The following is a 15,681-nucleotide window of genomic DNA, read 5'->3' as shown; positions in this document are numbered from 1 at the left end:
CTATTTGGATGCTATGAATTTTAAAGACGAATTAAAAAGCGGATCTGCTTTCTAGTGATGACCAAGTTGGAAAAAAAAAAATCTTGATAAGTCATACAAATCATCAACGTTTGCATTTGCAGCTGCAAGACAAAAGCGCCAGAGAGCATGGCCTGCCTCAGTCGGACCTGGATAAAAGCAAACAGAACAGACTGCTAGGCAGATGGAGAACTCGGGGAACTCTGGTTGTTTCTGCAGGCTTTCTTTTCGGAACACAAGCCCCTTCCTCCGCCCTCACCTCATGGACCCCACATTCTGCTTTTGCAGAACTCCCTCCCCACAAAATCTCATAGACAGACCCACATGGGCTCCTGCATGAATGCTGTCCACCCTCCAATACCCTGGTCGATTGGGCGCACGCATGTTAATTAAAGCTCATTTGCACTTGAATTTGTACTTTTATGTCACTGCACGAAGAAAGGTCGGTCCTCCCTTACTATAACAATTCAGGCATCACTAAACCACATGAGAGATCACTTTGGGACAGATGAGTACCTACAGTAAGTTCACTTGCTCACCTGGTCCAACTTGGACTGTGGGGGAAATGCACAGAGGGGGCTGTCCCTTGGGAGAGGGGCTGGGACCACTGCAGGCCTAGCTGTCCTTGCTGGGAAGAGCAGAAAAGCTGGGCTCCTCTCAGAAACTTGCCTGCAGGCTTTCCTCCTTCTAATGTCCTCCCTCCTGGCTGGACTCAGAGAAGCACCCCACAGCTCTCCCTATTCTTGCCCCTGCTTACCCTCATCCGTGGTTGCTAGCTCCTCTCTCTTTCCCACACTCCTAGAGGTTGATTTGGTTCCCTAATCTCTTTTCTCTTAGTTTAACATTTAACATTTTTTTTCTTTATATGAGTGCAACCCTAAGCCTTCTGACACAGTCACAAGGCTTCTGTCATAGAAATGCTCCCTGGGAACCCCCACCTCTTCAATAACCAGAGTAAAAAGGCATAGCAGAGGCCAACCTACAGACTGGTAACTGCATGGGCCACCGGTGCAACTTTTGAAAAGACAAATGAGGACACCACGTAAGGCTGTGCAGGTTGTATTACTGCACAAGAGCCCCAGGCCGCAGGGCTGAGGGAGGGCAGAAATCCAGCTTGCTCTCGACCTGCCAAGAAGTGCAACATAAAGGATTTCCAAACCAAACCTTCTTCATATTTGCACAAAAGGTGCTTTATGGGCTGGTACTGGCTGCATCCCTCTCCTCACTCACCCTCCAGATTATCATTCAGTAGGTGGAAAGTGGGGACGGGGAATACACAAGTTAAAAAAGTTCCCAGGTGACAGTGATCTTAGCCAGCGCTGGGAACCGGGCTGAAGACGGCGTCTGTTCCCATACAGCTGGAATGAGATCTTGCTCAGCTCTAACGCTCAGTGAAGAGGTGTTCTGTCTGGCTGAAGTCAGGGCAGAAAGGAAGAAAGAAAGTCAGCATGTTTCTACTGTTTCGGGAAAATACTTTATAAAGCATATTGCTTCACTGCTCTGGAAATACACCCCGCCCCCCGCCCCAGACACAACTAATTCCATTTCACTGACATCTGAGACTTTAGAATAATCATTTTGAAAAGCCAGTCTCATTTTATAGCAGTGTGCATGTGTGCGCGTGTGCACACGTGTGGGCTCGTGTACGTGTGGAGAGGTGTGGGAGGAGGAGCCCAGGACGTAGCCTATATTTTGGGTGGTGTTTCATTCCCCCCCATTTTTTTTTAACTGCAATCTGCCTCTTTTTGATAAAGTAGTCGACAGGCTAAAAATATCCATATAGTAAGGTTTTAAATAACTATATACAATAAAAGTGCATGTCTTTTTTTTAATGGAACATTTCTTTTAGAAATAGCATCTAGGATATCAGATGCAACTTTTGCTTTGGGTAATCTGTATGGCAGTACTTTTTGAAAACCTGTTTTAGAACCAGGTAAAATGGAATGGTCAATGATAGCAATAGAGTCTCAGTTCCTTTAGGAGAAAAAGACAGTCCAATGTTAGAAAAAGGGTGAAATCATGAGGAGTGGTAGATGAGCCCCATGGTAAGAACGCAAGCTGATTTCCTTGGTATATCAGGTTAGCAGATGGTTTCCTCAATTTAGGTGTGTCATTTTCTTTGTAAAGAGGAATAAAGCTCTCCCCACCTTTATCTTTGGCTCTAAAGCCAGAGGCCTGATGAGCATCTCCCCCTCCCTGCCCACTGTCCTCCATGATCTAGCATTGTTGGTGACTTTGTGCCTTCTTATTGATTTGGTCAAGGGAAGAGCCCAGGTCCCTGTGTTAGACTGCACCAAACCTTCAATGTTACCCCACACACTATTACCCTGTCCAGTGATACTTACATTTCACCTAGAGCACTCTCAGCAACAGGGAGGAGAGGAAACAGAATCCTTTACTTCCCCAGACTCATGCTATTTATCTGGCCCTGCGTCTGGTTTCCAAATGAAAAGCAAGGCTTTCTTTATGTTGAGAAAGATTCTCACGAGGTACTTCCTCAAAAACATGTTTGTTGATGAAAAATTATGAGTCTATCCAATGTGGACAATGAAATGGTGCTCTACATTAATAACACAGAGTCTACTCCTCTTTCCTCTTGGAAAAATGAACCAATTCTTGGTCCAATTGTAGGGTGTTTTTTGGAACTTTCATAATCTTCCTTTCCTTTATGTACGTTTGCATATACCTAGTGTGTACTGTGAATGTAGGGGATGATTTCTCTTAAAAAAAAAAAAAACAGTCTCAGGGCAGTCTTAGATCCTCAAAGATCAACAGCCTCCACAGAAGACCCAGAGAAACGAGACAATGGGGCCACGAAGCAAAGAGACATTGGGGTAATAAGAGCAGCATGAAGCAGCAGAGCTTCTTCCCCTTTGGAGAAACAGACCAGTCACAGATGGACAGAGTGTTACAAGATTATGCTGTGTGCATTCCCACAGGAGCTCCACAGGTCTCAGGCCAGATGGGATCATTTGTCTTACCCCATGACCCAGACTGTGGAATGTAACAAACACATTTTCTGTCTGGCTTCGGGCCAAATCATATCTCCTGCTTTTCTCATGTAGACACGAGTATGTCTTTCACAGTCTGGCTCTAAATCGTCAAAGCAGGTAGATACTTGAGCAGTGACTGGTGTGTTCAGGAACACCTCACATTTCCTCTTATTCAGAAAATAAGAGGAGATCTGGTGGGGCATGGTCCAAAACAAACAATAGGGCTTCTCTGTTAGAAAAGTTCTGAGTTTGCCAGGGGGTTCAAAATGCTATTTCACTTCATTGTGGTCACGGCGAACTTGGTACTGGTCATTTTATTTGAGGAGTCCAAGCACGCTGAGGAAGTCACAAAATCTGTTTTACTCTTCGTGTAATGTGGTTTTAACATTTAGTAACTGAGAGCCACATGGAAACATGGGGAGGTGGAGTTTCACACTATGAGGTCAGAGTTATCTTAGCTTTTGCAAGTCAAGGAGAAACTAGAGGGCAAGAGAGTCCTTGTGTCTGTGGGTAACTCCTATTGACAGAAAATAAAGTCCATTACCCCAGCCTTGGTCTGTTTCCCAAGGTAGCTCTCAGACACTAGAAATCAAGCACATGACAGTTCATCTCAGTTTACTCCTGTCAGAAGCCAAAGCAGCTCTCAACAAATTCCAAAGGACTGCGAGACACCGCTAAAGAGGTCACTGATGACACTTTCTGTTCAAGGATATGAAGACATGTATTGTCAAGTTAGCAGTACTCCCCATATTGATCTATAGACTCATTCTTCATTAAATCTACCTTGTTTCTTCACAGGAATTGATATGCTGACCCTAAAATTTGTATAGAAGTTCAAGGGACCCAGGATAGCCCAAACAATCTTGAAGAAGAAGACTAAAGTTGAAGGACTCACACTTCCCACATTTCAAAACTTTCTGCAAAGCTATAGTAATCAAAACAGTATGGTACTGGCATAAGGATATAGATCAGTGGAACAGAAGTGAGAGTCCAGACATAAATGTTCTCACACTTATGGTCAGTTGATTTTTGGCAAAGGTATCAAGACAATACAGGTCATGGGCGGGGAGGGGATGAATGATCTTTTCAACACATGATGCTGGAACAAATCATGCAAAAGAATGAAGTTGGACCCTTACCTCACACCATATATAAAACCAAACTCAAAATGGATCAAAGACCTACATGTAAAATCTAAAACTATAAAATGCTTAGAAGAATACACAGGTACAAATCTTTGTGACTGTGGACTAGCCAATGGTTTCATAGATTTGACACCGAAAACACAAGCAACAAAAGAAAAAAACCTTTTGAACTCCGTCAAAATAAAAACTTTTCTGCAGAAACAGACATCGTGAAGAGAGTGAAAAAGTAACATACAGAATGGGAGAAAATATTTGCAAATCATATATCTGATAAGGAGCATAGATATAAAATACATAAAGAAATATTACAATTCAATTATAAAAACACAAAATGACCCAATTAAAAAATGAGCAAAGTATCTGAATAGATATCAGATATACAGATGGTTGGAAAAATATATACAGATGGCCGAATTAAATACAAAAGACACTTAACACTGTCATTTATTAGGAGAATGCAAATCAAAAACTCAATGAAATAACGTTTCACACCACTGGGATGGCTAGAATCAAAAAGACAGATAGTAAAAATTTTTGGTGAAGAGGCAGACACCTCACATATTATTGGTGGGAGTGGAAAATGGTGTAACTGCTTTGGAGAACAGGGTAGCAATTCTTTAAAAGGTTAAACTTAGAGTTATCACACAACCCAGCAATTCCACACCTAACTTATATACCAAACATACACATCCACACAAAAACCTGTACATGAATGTCCTTAACAGCATTTTTCAAAATAGCCCAAAAGTGGAAACAACCCAAATGTCCATCAACTGATGAATGTGCAAATAAAATGTGGTTTACCCATACCATGGAATATTTGTCACCAGTCAAAAGGAATGAAGTACTGATATACGCTCCAAAAGGAATGAACCTTGAAAACAAACCAAGAGAAGGAAGCCAGTAGCCAAAGACCTCATATTGCATGAATCCACACAATATCAGAATAGGTAAATCTATAGAGACAGGAAGTAGGTTAGTGGTTGCCTAGGGTGGGGGGGGGAGTTTGCCTAGTGTTGAGTTGGGGGTAAATGGAGAATAACTGCTAATAAGTACTACTGCAGTTTCTTTATGATGATGAAAATCTTCTAAAAATGGTAGTGATGATGGTTGTATAATTCTTTGACTATACTAAAAACCACTGGATTATACAATTTAAAGAGGTGAATTCTATGGTATATCTTCCTGTCTCTCTCTCTGCCTCTGTCTCTCTGTCTCTTTATATATAAATGCATACATATGAACATATGCATATATACTCTCTCTCTCTCTCCCTAGGTATGTATACACACACATATAAACATACACACACACGTGCACTTATATGAAGAAGTTGCTGGTTATCAGCATTTATCACCACGGTCCTCTCATATAATTCTCAGAAGTCCTCATCCATGCTCAGAATTAATCTCAGCCCAACTGCCCCTTCCCCCAGCATATTCTGGAAGAAGTCTGTGTATGGCAGAGGGTGCAGTCATGAAGAGAGCTGGAGACGCAATAGGAGGGTATTAGTGCAAATCCTGTCTCTCACATTTACTGACCCTGAGGCCTTGATCAAGACACTCAACTTGTCCGTGCCTCAGTTTCTTCATCTATAAAAATGACGAAATGGTAGTTTCTACCTCACAGAGTTGCTGTGAGCCTGCCATAAGCATCCAATAAGCATTACTTATTATTATGTCTCCGTTCTTCTTTTTACGCATTTTTGCTAAGAGGTAAGACCACCCTGACCCCATAATTTCCTAAATGTGACTTCTCTGGCATAGAGGTATTAGAGTCTCCTCTGAAAGATCCACCTTCTCAAAATATGAACCATCACTAAAGAGGACACTTGGCTTGTTACTACCAGTTTCTCTTTTAGAAGACAAGCTAAAAAACCATTTTGGAAGATAGTGAAGCATCATCAGTAGGGATACAGTTGTGTCCTACAAATCTCCTTCTCTTCTCTGAGAACAGATACACATATATTTAGATATAAATACAACATATACAAATACACACGCAAACACACATATACACAAATGACTATGAATGAGAATTGTAAAAGAAAGTTTGGGTTCATTTAACCACCTCTAACACATACCCAAGTTCCACAGTACCTGACTCTCAATTGGCGTATCAGCAGTCAACCTTTTATTTTACTTTCAGAAGAAATTGCTCATAAATATACCCAGTCTACTCATCCCAATGTTCAGTAACTTTCTTGGTGCATTTCCATTTGTGATTTTTCTAAATAAGCATTTAAAATTCCATTCGTTTTGTAAGGTTTTGTTTTTGTTTTTTTAGAATAGGTTTGACCTCATGAAAGAAACAGAAAAGCAGGACCCCAATTTGCTTGGGCATTCAGTGCTCTCTCCCGAGTCCATTTATCAAGAGTAAAAACAGGGTTCATTTTCCAAGACCACTGGTAGTCTGATAAACTTCCTAGCTAGAACCGTGAATCCATATAAATAAGGAGAAACCTCCACCTTGTGGCTACAAAATTGGTACTCAATCGTGTTATGAGTTTTTATGACTTAAGTATTATCGTAAGAAAAAGCAAGTTTTATAACTTTCATGTCTAGCAATGAATATTTTAATACTTGCATATTAACCATATTAATATTAATATTGAATATTTTTGCCTCACCGAGGTGAACTCAGTTATATTCTTATGGTTTATTTCCATCATTCTTCCCTCGGTGCTCAAAAATGCCACAGAAGTCTTGCTAGACCCTTCATAGCAATTCACACGTCCCCCGCCTCTTGCTGGCCTGAATTGTGACAGCTGGACCTTCCAACAAGGCTCAAGACAACTGCTCCTGAATGCTTCAACAAGAAGTCATCCCCAGATGAATTAGGTCTCGCAGTAGTATCTCTTGGGTAAAAATGTGACTGTTGTTATTGGAGGTTTTATCATTTCTTCTCTGAAAAGGTGACCTGTGTTTATTTCTCTAAAGCAGCAAGGAACAGGGCTAGGTGTAAGTTGGCATGTTTCCCATTTCAAGCAGCGGTTCCTGGCTCACCTGACCATCCCGGGAGGCAGCGGCAGTGGCCCGTCGTGGGGTGACAGCCATCGGCGTGGCTACAGTCACAGCGCTCCGCACAGTTCAGCCCATACGTGCCATCCTGTGGGGAAGAGAGTGACAAGGTCATGGAAATCCACAGTGAGAGACAACAGGGACCTCAGGCAGGACCCTCCCCTCCCAAACATCTCTCAGCCACACACATGATAATCCCCTCTCCCCGTGTCTGTTTAGTCCCCCAAATGCAGGAGGGGGTGTTTTAAAAATCACTCAAACTGTAGTTGGAATGTCTAACATAATGATCAGTCCTATGAATGGTGAGACCAACTGATATGCATATATGCAAATATATGCATACATGCTCATTAATTAAGAGACTCCTTTGTACCTTATCATAAACCACCACTCATAAAGAAATTTTTCTCTTGTTCCTAAGGATTTTTATAAAGTAGTTCAGCGTTCCTTACAAGGCATGCTACTCGTTCATGGAAAGGGAGCCCCTGACTCACATAAAGAAAGAGGCTCTACAATTAAAAGAAAATCATAGCACTAATCGAATGAAGTTCATTTCTGTAAAAAAGTTGGGAAATGGGTTGTGGCTTGATGAGGAGGAAGCCCAGGGGAAAGCTCCCACCGCGAGGGGCCCAGTTCAGGGCGTCACAGGGTCATCTCGCCATCTCTCCTGGAGGCAGAGAACGCACATCCCTGAGAGAATGCTTAATGGTTCAGAAGGAAAGAAATGAGAGAGGATGAAAAGGTCATGAAAAAGAGGGCAAGAAATGGGCCAAGGGCTTCAGAGGGAGAAAGGGAAATCAGCACGTTTACTATAGAACACATGTCCCATTTGCAACCTCTGCCTGCAGTAGGACGCGGTATGGGATTTGTAAGGACAACTACTTCCAAAGTAGGTCAGGGGAGTGGAGCCAGTGTTGAACGAGGGAAATCTTTGGAGATTCCTGTGACTCGAGACACACTTGTGTTTAACAGACGGCCATTTCTGAACCTCTCACCACCTCGATGAGCATTTCTGCGACACCCGTCCCCACTCCCTTTCAATCCTCTGCCACTTTCCACCAGAGATGGGAGGATTTCCGCGATAATGGAGACACAATATTTGGAGAGTTGACAGGCAGAGGCTGGGTGTTTGACAAATTGCTGTCCATCGGTTGCCACGGAGAGAGGAGTGTATAGGAAGGGAGACAGCAGGAAGGGTGGCGGGGGGGGGGGGGGAAGCGCGGGGGGGGGAGCCCGGGCAGAGATGAAGGAGAAGAAGGGAGTGATTCTCGCAGAGCTACCTACCCATTTCCATGTCTATCCCTTTTCCGATCTTATCTCCGATGTGACTTCAAAAACCTCAGTTCTTATAATAGTTTTGTTGGGTTCACACACACATGCCTGACCCCAGGGACACAGCAGCAGTGAGCGGACACTGCCCCCAGCACCCCCCACCCATGTCTTCCCAGCTGGGGTGCCGGCTCAGTCGTACCTGGCAGGGGAGCTCACACTTCTCCCCGCGCCACCCGGGTGCGCACGTGCAGGTCCCATCTTGGGTGTTGCAGGCTCCCCCGTTGAGGCACTGGCAGGTCAGGTTACAGCTAAAGCCCCAAGTGCCGCTCGGGCAGCTGATGGAGCAGTCCACCCCGTGCCAGCCTGCCGTGACAAGAACGCCAGAGCATGCAGGAAACAAGCAGCACGGAGTTTCCGCCAGCCTCCCCAAGCCACGTTGCCCTTTGGAAACATTTTGGAGGTGCACAGCGGGGTCCCCAGCCCCAGCACAGAGAGCAGTGGCGCTGCCGAGTGGAGCCTCCAGCAGCAACGGCCGAAGTACCCAGAATCTGTCTGTGCCGCATGATCGGACAAGGATGCCAGCAGCAAGAGACACCCCTGGGTTACTGGGACAAGTTATAGAGCGCGGCACCTCGAGTGTGCAGTGATAGGCAATGCAGAAATGCCGAGTGTGGCTCCGGTCGGGAAAGCGCCATCTTTATACAGGAGGGTAAAGGAAGGTTTGTGTTTGGAAGAGTAACCCCCTCTTTAAAGCAAACCCAATGAACCGTGAACAGTGAGTTTCCAGGACCCTGCCTGTTGTAGCAACTACAGATAGACACATTTTGGCCTTTGCATAAAATCGGTGCTTGGCTGCATTTCTTGCTGCAACTCCAGGCCAATTTAGGGGTGTGGGTGTATGTCTGCTCGCTCACTTTTACCCAAAGCCCAGAGACTCCCAGACTTTGGGGGCTGGCAGCAACTTTGGAGATCCTACGTGAGCCCCTTTTCTTGGCTCACAGAAGCAGGAGAGCCCACCCTGGACGAGGGGCTGGCCGAGTTTGGACGCTAAACTTTGGCACCAATGGAGCTAGAACCCTAGTCAAAGTTTCTTCCCTGGGACTTTAGGAGGTAACAGGATGAAGAGCAGATAAAACACTCATTCCCCCACTTACCTGCCTTGCAAGTACAAGACCCATCTACAGGTGAGCAGACAGCGTCGTTCTTACAGCCACACAGAGAGGAGCAGTTTATTCCATAGGTTCCCAGCGGGCACGGGATAGAGCAGTCAATTCCCTAGGCGGGCACAGATAGGAAAATGCGTGCAATTTCACTGAATGAAATAAAGCCAACACAAACAAACAAAAATGCATCTTGGCAATGCTAATGATATTCCCTCTCTAATTTTAACACTTGTATTTTTTAAAGTCGCTAAATGTCCCCAGTATACAAATTTTAAAGATTCAAGGGCAATGGTAGCTTGCCTGTTTAGGATTCAGTATTAAATGGGAATCAAAAAAGCCTGCTGCCTTCATGAGCTTCCCTTCCTAGAAAACACACACAAAAAAACCCTTTTGTCCTTGCTCAGACAAGCAGATATAAAAAAATAAACTATCAATTACAGTCAATAAATGAATAAACATAAATATAAACTATACATTAAGTTGTAATGCTTCTTAGCCTTCCTTGTATAATATATAATATGATTGGTGGCTGAAGCAAAGCAATGGGACGCACACTCTGCCTGCAGCATGATTCAATTTATTATCTGACAATAAGCCTAAAACACAGAAGTGGGCTATCGAGGATGGCTGGAGGTCATCGCCTTTAAAAACAGAAGAGACTTGGGGCGTCTGGGTGGCTTAGTCAGTTAAGCATCTGCCTTCGGCTCAGGTCATGGGGATCGACCCGCCTTGGGCTCCCTGATCAGCGGGGAGTCTGCTTCTCTTTCTGCCCTTCCCCCATGCTCATGCTCTCTCTCTCCCTCTCAAATAAATAAGGAAAATCTTTAAAAATAAATAAAAATAAAAACAGAAGAGACCTAAGACAGAGTAAATCAAGGGCTCCACCAAAGAATAGTGACATAGGTTAGAAAAACCTGTAAAGGTCCCCTCAACTCTGAGTCTTTATCACCTACTCATCCCACATTACACGCTCTGGAATAATCATCAACATCTTCTTCGGTTAATCCTGTCCTCTTTCAAAGGAGAAAAAATAATCAGGACCAATCTGTTTTCCTTTAAAACAAGGATTCCTAATCTATAGCTAAGAAATCCTAGAAACTAGGCAAAATTCTGCTCGGTTGGCGCACGGGCATATTTGCAAGGTCTAGGTTCTCAAAGGCACTGAAAAACTTCCATAGTGCTAACCATCGCATGTAAATATATAGTAAGTGCGAACTCGATACATGGTGTGCCTTCAAATTGCGTGGAGTTGAGACAAAAACTGTTAATAGTAATTACTTGGAAAAGTAATTTCTTTGTCGCCTACAGAATGTAGCAAAATGATTATGTAGGGAAAAAGTAATCATGTAAGGAATAATGAAAGTACATCATATTCCATGACACATATTAATTAAAAAATTAATATGAACACTACATTTATTGTTTTACCAGCCTTCCAGTTATCGTTCTAAGATAATTCCTTCTGTTTCTTATTAGTACTTTTCATTCTCTTTCTTGTTAATGATGTGACAGATCTTAGCACATTCCCTGTACTTCAGGAAGGGTCCTATATTGTGCTCCACACGGTACCCCGCGGCTCCTTCCTCCAGAGCCACTCACTTTGAATCCTGGGGCACAGGTGCACTCCCCGGTCACACTGTCACAGTCAGCCCCGTTTTGGCAGCTGCAGATCTGTTGGCAAGCTTCCCCGAAGAATCCAGGAGAACACGTCTCATTGCAGTAGAGTCCCGACCAGCCCGGCTTGCAGGCACACTCTCCAGACATGGGGTGACAGCTGAGAGACACGGATGAAAGGAGAAAGTCACTCCCGGGTGAACATGACACCCAGGGCCCATGCAAATGTTGCTTCAGCCATGAGCAATGAATGGGTGGCTAATTCCATGCACAATAATTTAAACTTCGTTCCCAGGCTTGCTATGATTTAATTAATGGGCTGAAACCCGATAGGTACCACAGAAATGTGGTGTGAAATCAGCATCATGTTCCAACCGGAAGACGACCACAACCGCTTCCTTTTGTCTGAAACTCATTATAGTCTTCGTAAGTCGAAAGCACTGTAATTCAGTGACAGGTCACCTCGATGAGAGGGTTTAAAGAACGACTCCGTCTGGCGCACAACACCAAATCAGTTAGCCAGGGTTAGGTCCAAGGCACTCCAAAAGCAGCGGACCTTCCTTGCCTGTTTCTGTTCTCGAATCTCCGTACCTGGTGGCCAAGCAACGGTCTCTACCTGAGGCAGCAGCTGCATGGACCGGCCAGGAAGCCAGCTGTCGTTCCCAAGCAAATGGACACATCAGCTGCGCCGAGGCACGCGCTAGGGAGTCTGACCCAATAGGGCACTCTGTGGCACGCAAAACACATGTGCTTCTCACCACAGGGACATGTCAACGATCAAACCAGCTCTGTTCACAGTCGGAAGGCTGTGAAAGACCATCTTCCTCCCCTGGTGGAGATAAACCCCTCCCAGTAACTACGGCCAACAACAGAATCTGCTGTCTCACCCAGCCGTGTGCTAAGTGACTCTTGTCCAGAGACAATCCACAGATTTTCTACTCTTGGAAAGAAGGATTTGCTGGGAGAGGGGAAGGCTGAGATGGAACAGCAGCTCTCCCACCACCTGGGTACCTTAGCAAAAGCACACAACCTCTCCGGCCCGACGTCCTAGTGTGTCACGGGCGGGTCTCAGCCACACCCCCGCGGGTGGCACGATTTGCGCCCTCGCTGCAACTGAGCACCCACAATCAATCGCCTAGGCATCCTTGTGACAGATGTCACAAGCATTACTCAGGGAACACGCTATGAAGACATACCCAAGTACCACTCTACACTTAACATGGTTTCCTGGGTATAGAAGGTTTGGATTTGAGGGGCGCCTGGGTGGCTCAGTCGGTTAAGTGTCTGCCAGCGGCTCAGGTCATGATCCCCGGGGTCCTGGGATGGAGCCCCATGTCAGGCTCCCTGCTCAGCGGGGAGTCTTCTTCTCTTTCTCCTTCTCCCTCTGCCCTTCCCCAGGCTTGTGCTCACTCTCTCAGGCTCTCTCTCTCTCTCTCTCTCAAATAAAATCTTAAAAAAATAAAAAAGGTTTGGATTTAAAAGGCAAGGGTTTGAGTCTCCGATCTCCTTAGACCTACTCAGATCTGCTCATCTGCCCCCTCTCCTTGAGCAAATACCCGGCACCTCCATCTCCGACTTAGGCATGTCAAATTCTGAGTCTTAGTTCTTTCCGGCCTTCATTCTTCAGTGTTTACTCTCAATCACCCCACTGGAGCACTAGCACCACAGGCCACTCAGCTGTTTAAACCAGAAACTTCAGAGTTATTCCCGGGAACGCCTCCCTCATTTCCCATATCTACTTCCTCGCTAGGACCTGATAGCCTGCCTCCAAAGTACCCTGCCTCCACCCCATCTCTCCATCGTCACCGTCACCACGCTACCCGACGTCAAGGCCCTCTGACTCGGAAAACCGGGATAGCCTTCCGTCTTGCAACCTCTGCACTCACTCATGCCTTGTCACCTAAAAAGTAGATGCTAGCCTATCATTCTCCTTAAAGCTCTTCAAAAACTCCCCACTACACTGAGACTATAACCTGTGCTGTCTAAAACAGCTACAGGGACGGTGTTATTTACTGTCTAAACCAGGACATTTTCAAGAATGAAGAGGGAGTTATTAGGATCACTGTCCCTAATCCAAACCGTCCCTGTGACCCTAGACACAAAGTCACCCTAAATGCAGTCCACAGTCCATTGTTACCTGGCCACTGCCTACTTCCCAACCTCTTCTCTAGTCGTTAGTCTCTCTTTATTACTATGCTCAACTGCAATGGAGTTCTTTTAGCTGGGAAAAGCACAGAGTGTTGCCAATACAAGGGCATCACATGGGCTATTCCATACGCCAGGAATACTGCTTCCCCATTCTGGGCCTCTCCATTTTACCCATGTCTTCCTTCCCCTCTGGACCTCGAGCTCTGTGAAGGCAAGAATCTGGCACGTTTTGTTACCTCTCCCCGGCCCACAGTGGGCGCACAGCAAACACTGAGCGAGTGAGTTAGGGAAAACGGCATTTAAGGTACAGAGGGATCTGTCTCTGAAGTCCTGCTTTCCCACATGGATCTGCTTCGCCCCATATCGCTGAGTCATCCAGTGGCGCTGAATGATAATCTGTACATCTGCATGGAAAGGCAAGCTGTGCCCTAGAATTCGTTTTTAAAATGTCAAAAGTTGTGGCTGCACGGGAACCACTGTGAATTGCAGGGAATACTCTCTTACGTGACGTTTCTGGTGATAACTGTAAGTCAACCCACAGGCTCGCATAGCAGGTTGCGTCTACCGAGCACTGAATATGTGTTAACGTCATGCTCAGGAATCCGCGTGCACAGTATTTCATTTAATCTTCACAAGCCATTCCAAGTGTTGGGTATCGTCCCACTTTATAAATGAGGCAAGAGTGACCGAGAAAGAGTAATTTATTCAAAGCCCAACACAGGTAGTAGAGGAATCAAACCTGAACTTAGATTTATTTGCTTGTTTTTACACCAAAGAGAAAAAGGAAGCTTGGTCACAGCCTGCTGGGAGGGCTAGATATGAAAAAGAATGGCTAAAATGTAGGATTTAGCATTGGTTAGCAGGACCAATAAAAGCCTGTATTGTGCAAAAGCAGAGACAAATTTAAATTTACTTCAGAAAGGTCCTACATTTGAGAAAGGGAAAAGAAATATTTTAAGCATGGATTGGCTAAAGTAATTTGCCTTACTTTGACACACTATTAAAAAAGAACATCTTTTAGTAGAAAATATTACTTTACATTAAAAAGTAGAAAATCATATTCCTGGTGAAGACACAAATGTGAGACAAAATAGACAATTCGGGCACAGGGAATTGACTGAGCTACAGGCAGACACAGAAATTGATATTCAATGCCCCCCAGTGAATATTAGTGCAACACACTGGTTCTCAGACTGATTGACACCGAAATTAGTATTCTGCAATTTGTAATTAGATATAGGAAGCCAGAGCACTTTGGAGGCATTTGATGGGTTCTCATGCAGGCAGCTTAATTGGTAATGAGATTTACGTGTTGATGTTAGAAGCAGCAGATTGGAGGTTGAAGGGTAACACACTCCTACTCATTTTCTTTCTGAAGAACAGGTTGCTTTGTGCATATGAAAATAGGATGATACCCACATAGGAATACCTATCACTTCATACACATATACAACTAGATATAAACATTTTAGTAAATTTTTCCATTTAAGAGTAAAATTATTATGAGTCCAATACAATATTGGCTAAAATAGAACGAGTCATCGAACTTCCTTTTATTCATTTCCTTAGGTGTTATTAATGCTCAAATGTGATGACAATTATGTGGCATTTGCAAATAGGCACATCCTGATTGCCCACAGCTATTAAATGTACTTGTTAACAAGAGCTAATATACATCTCCCATGTGGAATCTTAATAAATCTCGAATTTTATTTTGCTCCTCAAAACCATTTCCACCATAAAAGTTAGTTTTTGGCTGAAAGGTACAGGTCACAGTGAATGTCTTCAGGCTCTAAAATAGCACTATGATCGAATACACGATTATCCTTTAAATATATTTAAATTCATTTCAACCCTATGATAGATTGCAAAAGTAAAAATGGCTACAAATTCTTGGCAACTCCTACCAGGAGGTGGAGTGTTTTGCACCTGTAGTTGGTTGTATGACCTGTTTCGTCTGCAGGGACAATAGCAAACACGACACAACCAAAGGTTTGTTTGCATGTTGGCGTTTTCTCTGTTTCTTGCTGCTTTTGGAAGCCAGTCATCATGAAAAGAAGCCCAGGCTAATGTGCTAGCTGCTAAAGGCATGTGGCTCAGGCACCCATCGACCGGCCAGATGCTGGACAAGTGAGGGAGGAATTCTAGAACCCGTCTACCTCTAGCTGATCTACTAGCTGAATACAGGGAGGAAAGCAGAAGAACTACCAAGCTTAGTCAAGCAAAAAACCAACTGCTAATAAATAATCATTGTTTTATACCACTGTTTGCAGTGGGTTTTTTTTTAATGCAGCAAAAGCTAATGGAT

The 15,681-nt window shown here is 44.3% G+C and overlaps 1 protein-coding gene across 6 annotated transcripts in view; it reads right to left on the bottom strand.

Annotated features, from left to right (window-relative positions):
• The window catches only part of MEGF10 (multiple EGF like domains 10), a 164,467-nt gene that overhangs the window by 30,772 nt on the left and 118,014 nt on the right, over positions 1-15,681 (bottom strand). For all 6 annotated transcript variants that reach the window (XM_073878610.1, XM_025860821.2, XM_073878612.1 and 3 more), the window contains 4 exons: positions 11,211-11,385; positions 9,603-9,723; positions 8,648-8,811; positions 7,162-7,264 (listed from right to left, as the gene is read on the bottom strand). In XM_073878610.1, the coding sequence (XP_073734711.1) occupies positions 7,162-7,264; positions 8,648-8,811; positions 9,603-9,723; positions 11,211-11,385 (563 nt within the window). The remainder of the gene's footprint in view (positions 1-7,161; positions 7,265-8,647; positions 8,812-9,602; positions 9,724-11,210; positions 11,386-15,681) is intronic.

This window comes from Callorhinus ursinus, unplaced genomic scaffold (assembly GCF_003265705.2).
Source record: "Callorhinus ursinus isolate GAN/ISIS: 27379988/994484 unplaced genomic scaffold, GSC_fseal_2.0 scaffold30, whole genome shotgun sequence".
NCBI lineage: Eukaryota > Metazoa > Chordata > Mammalia > Carnivora > Otariidae > Callorhinus > Callorhinus ursinus.
The sequence above is the reverse complement of the archived record's forward strand: the minus strand, read 5'-3'. Positions and strand labels throughout refer to the sequence as shown.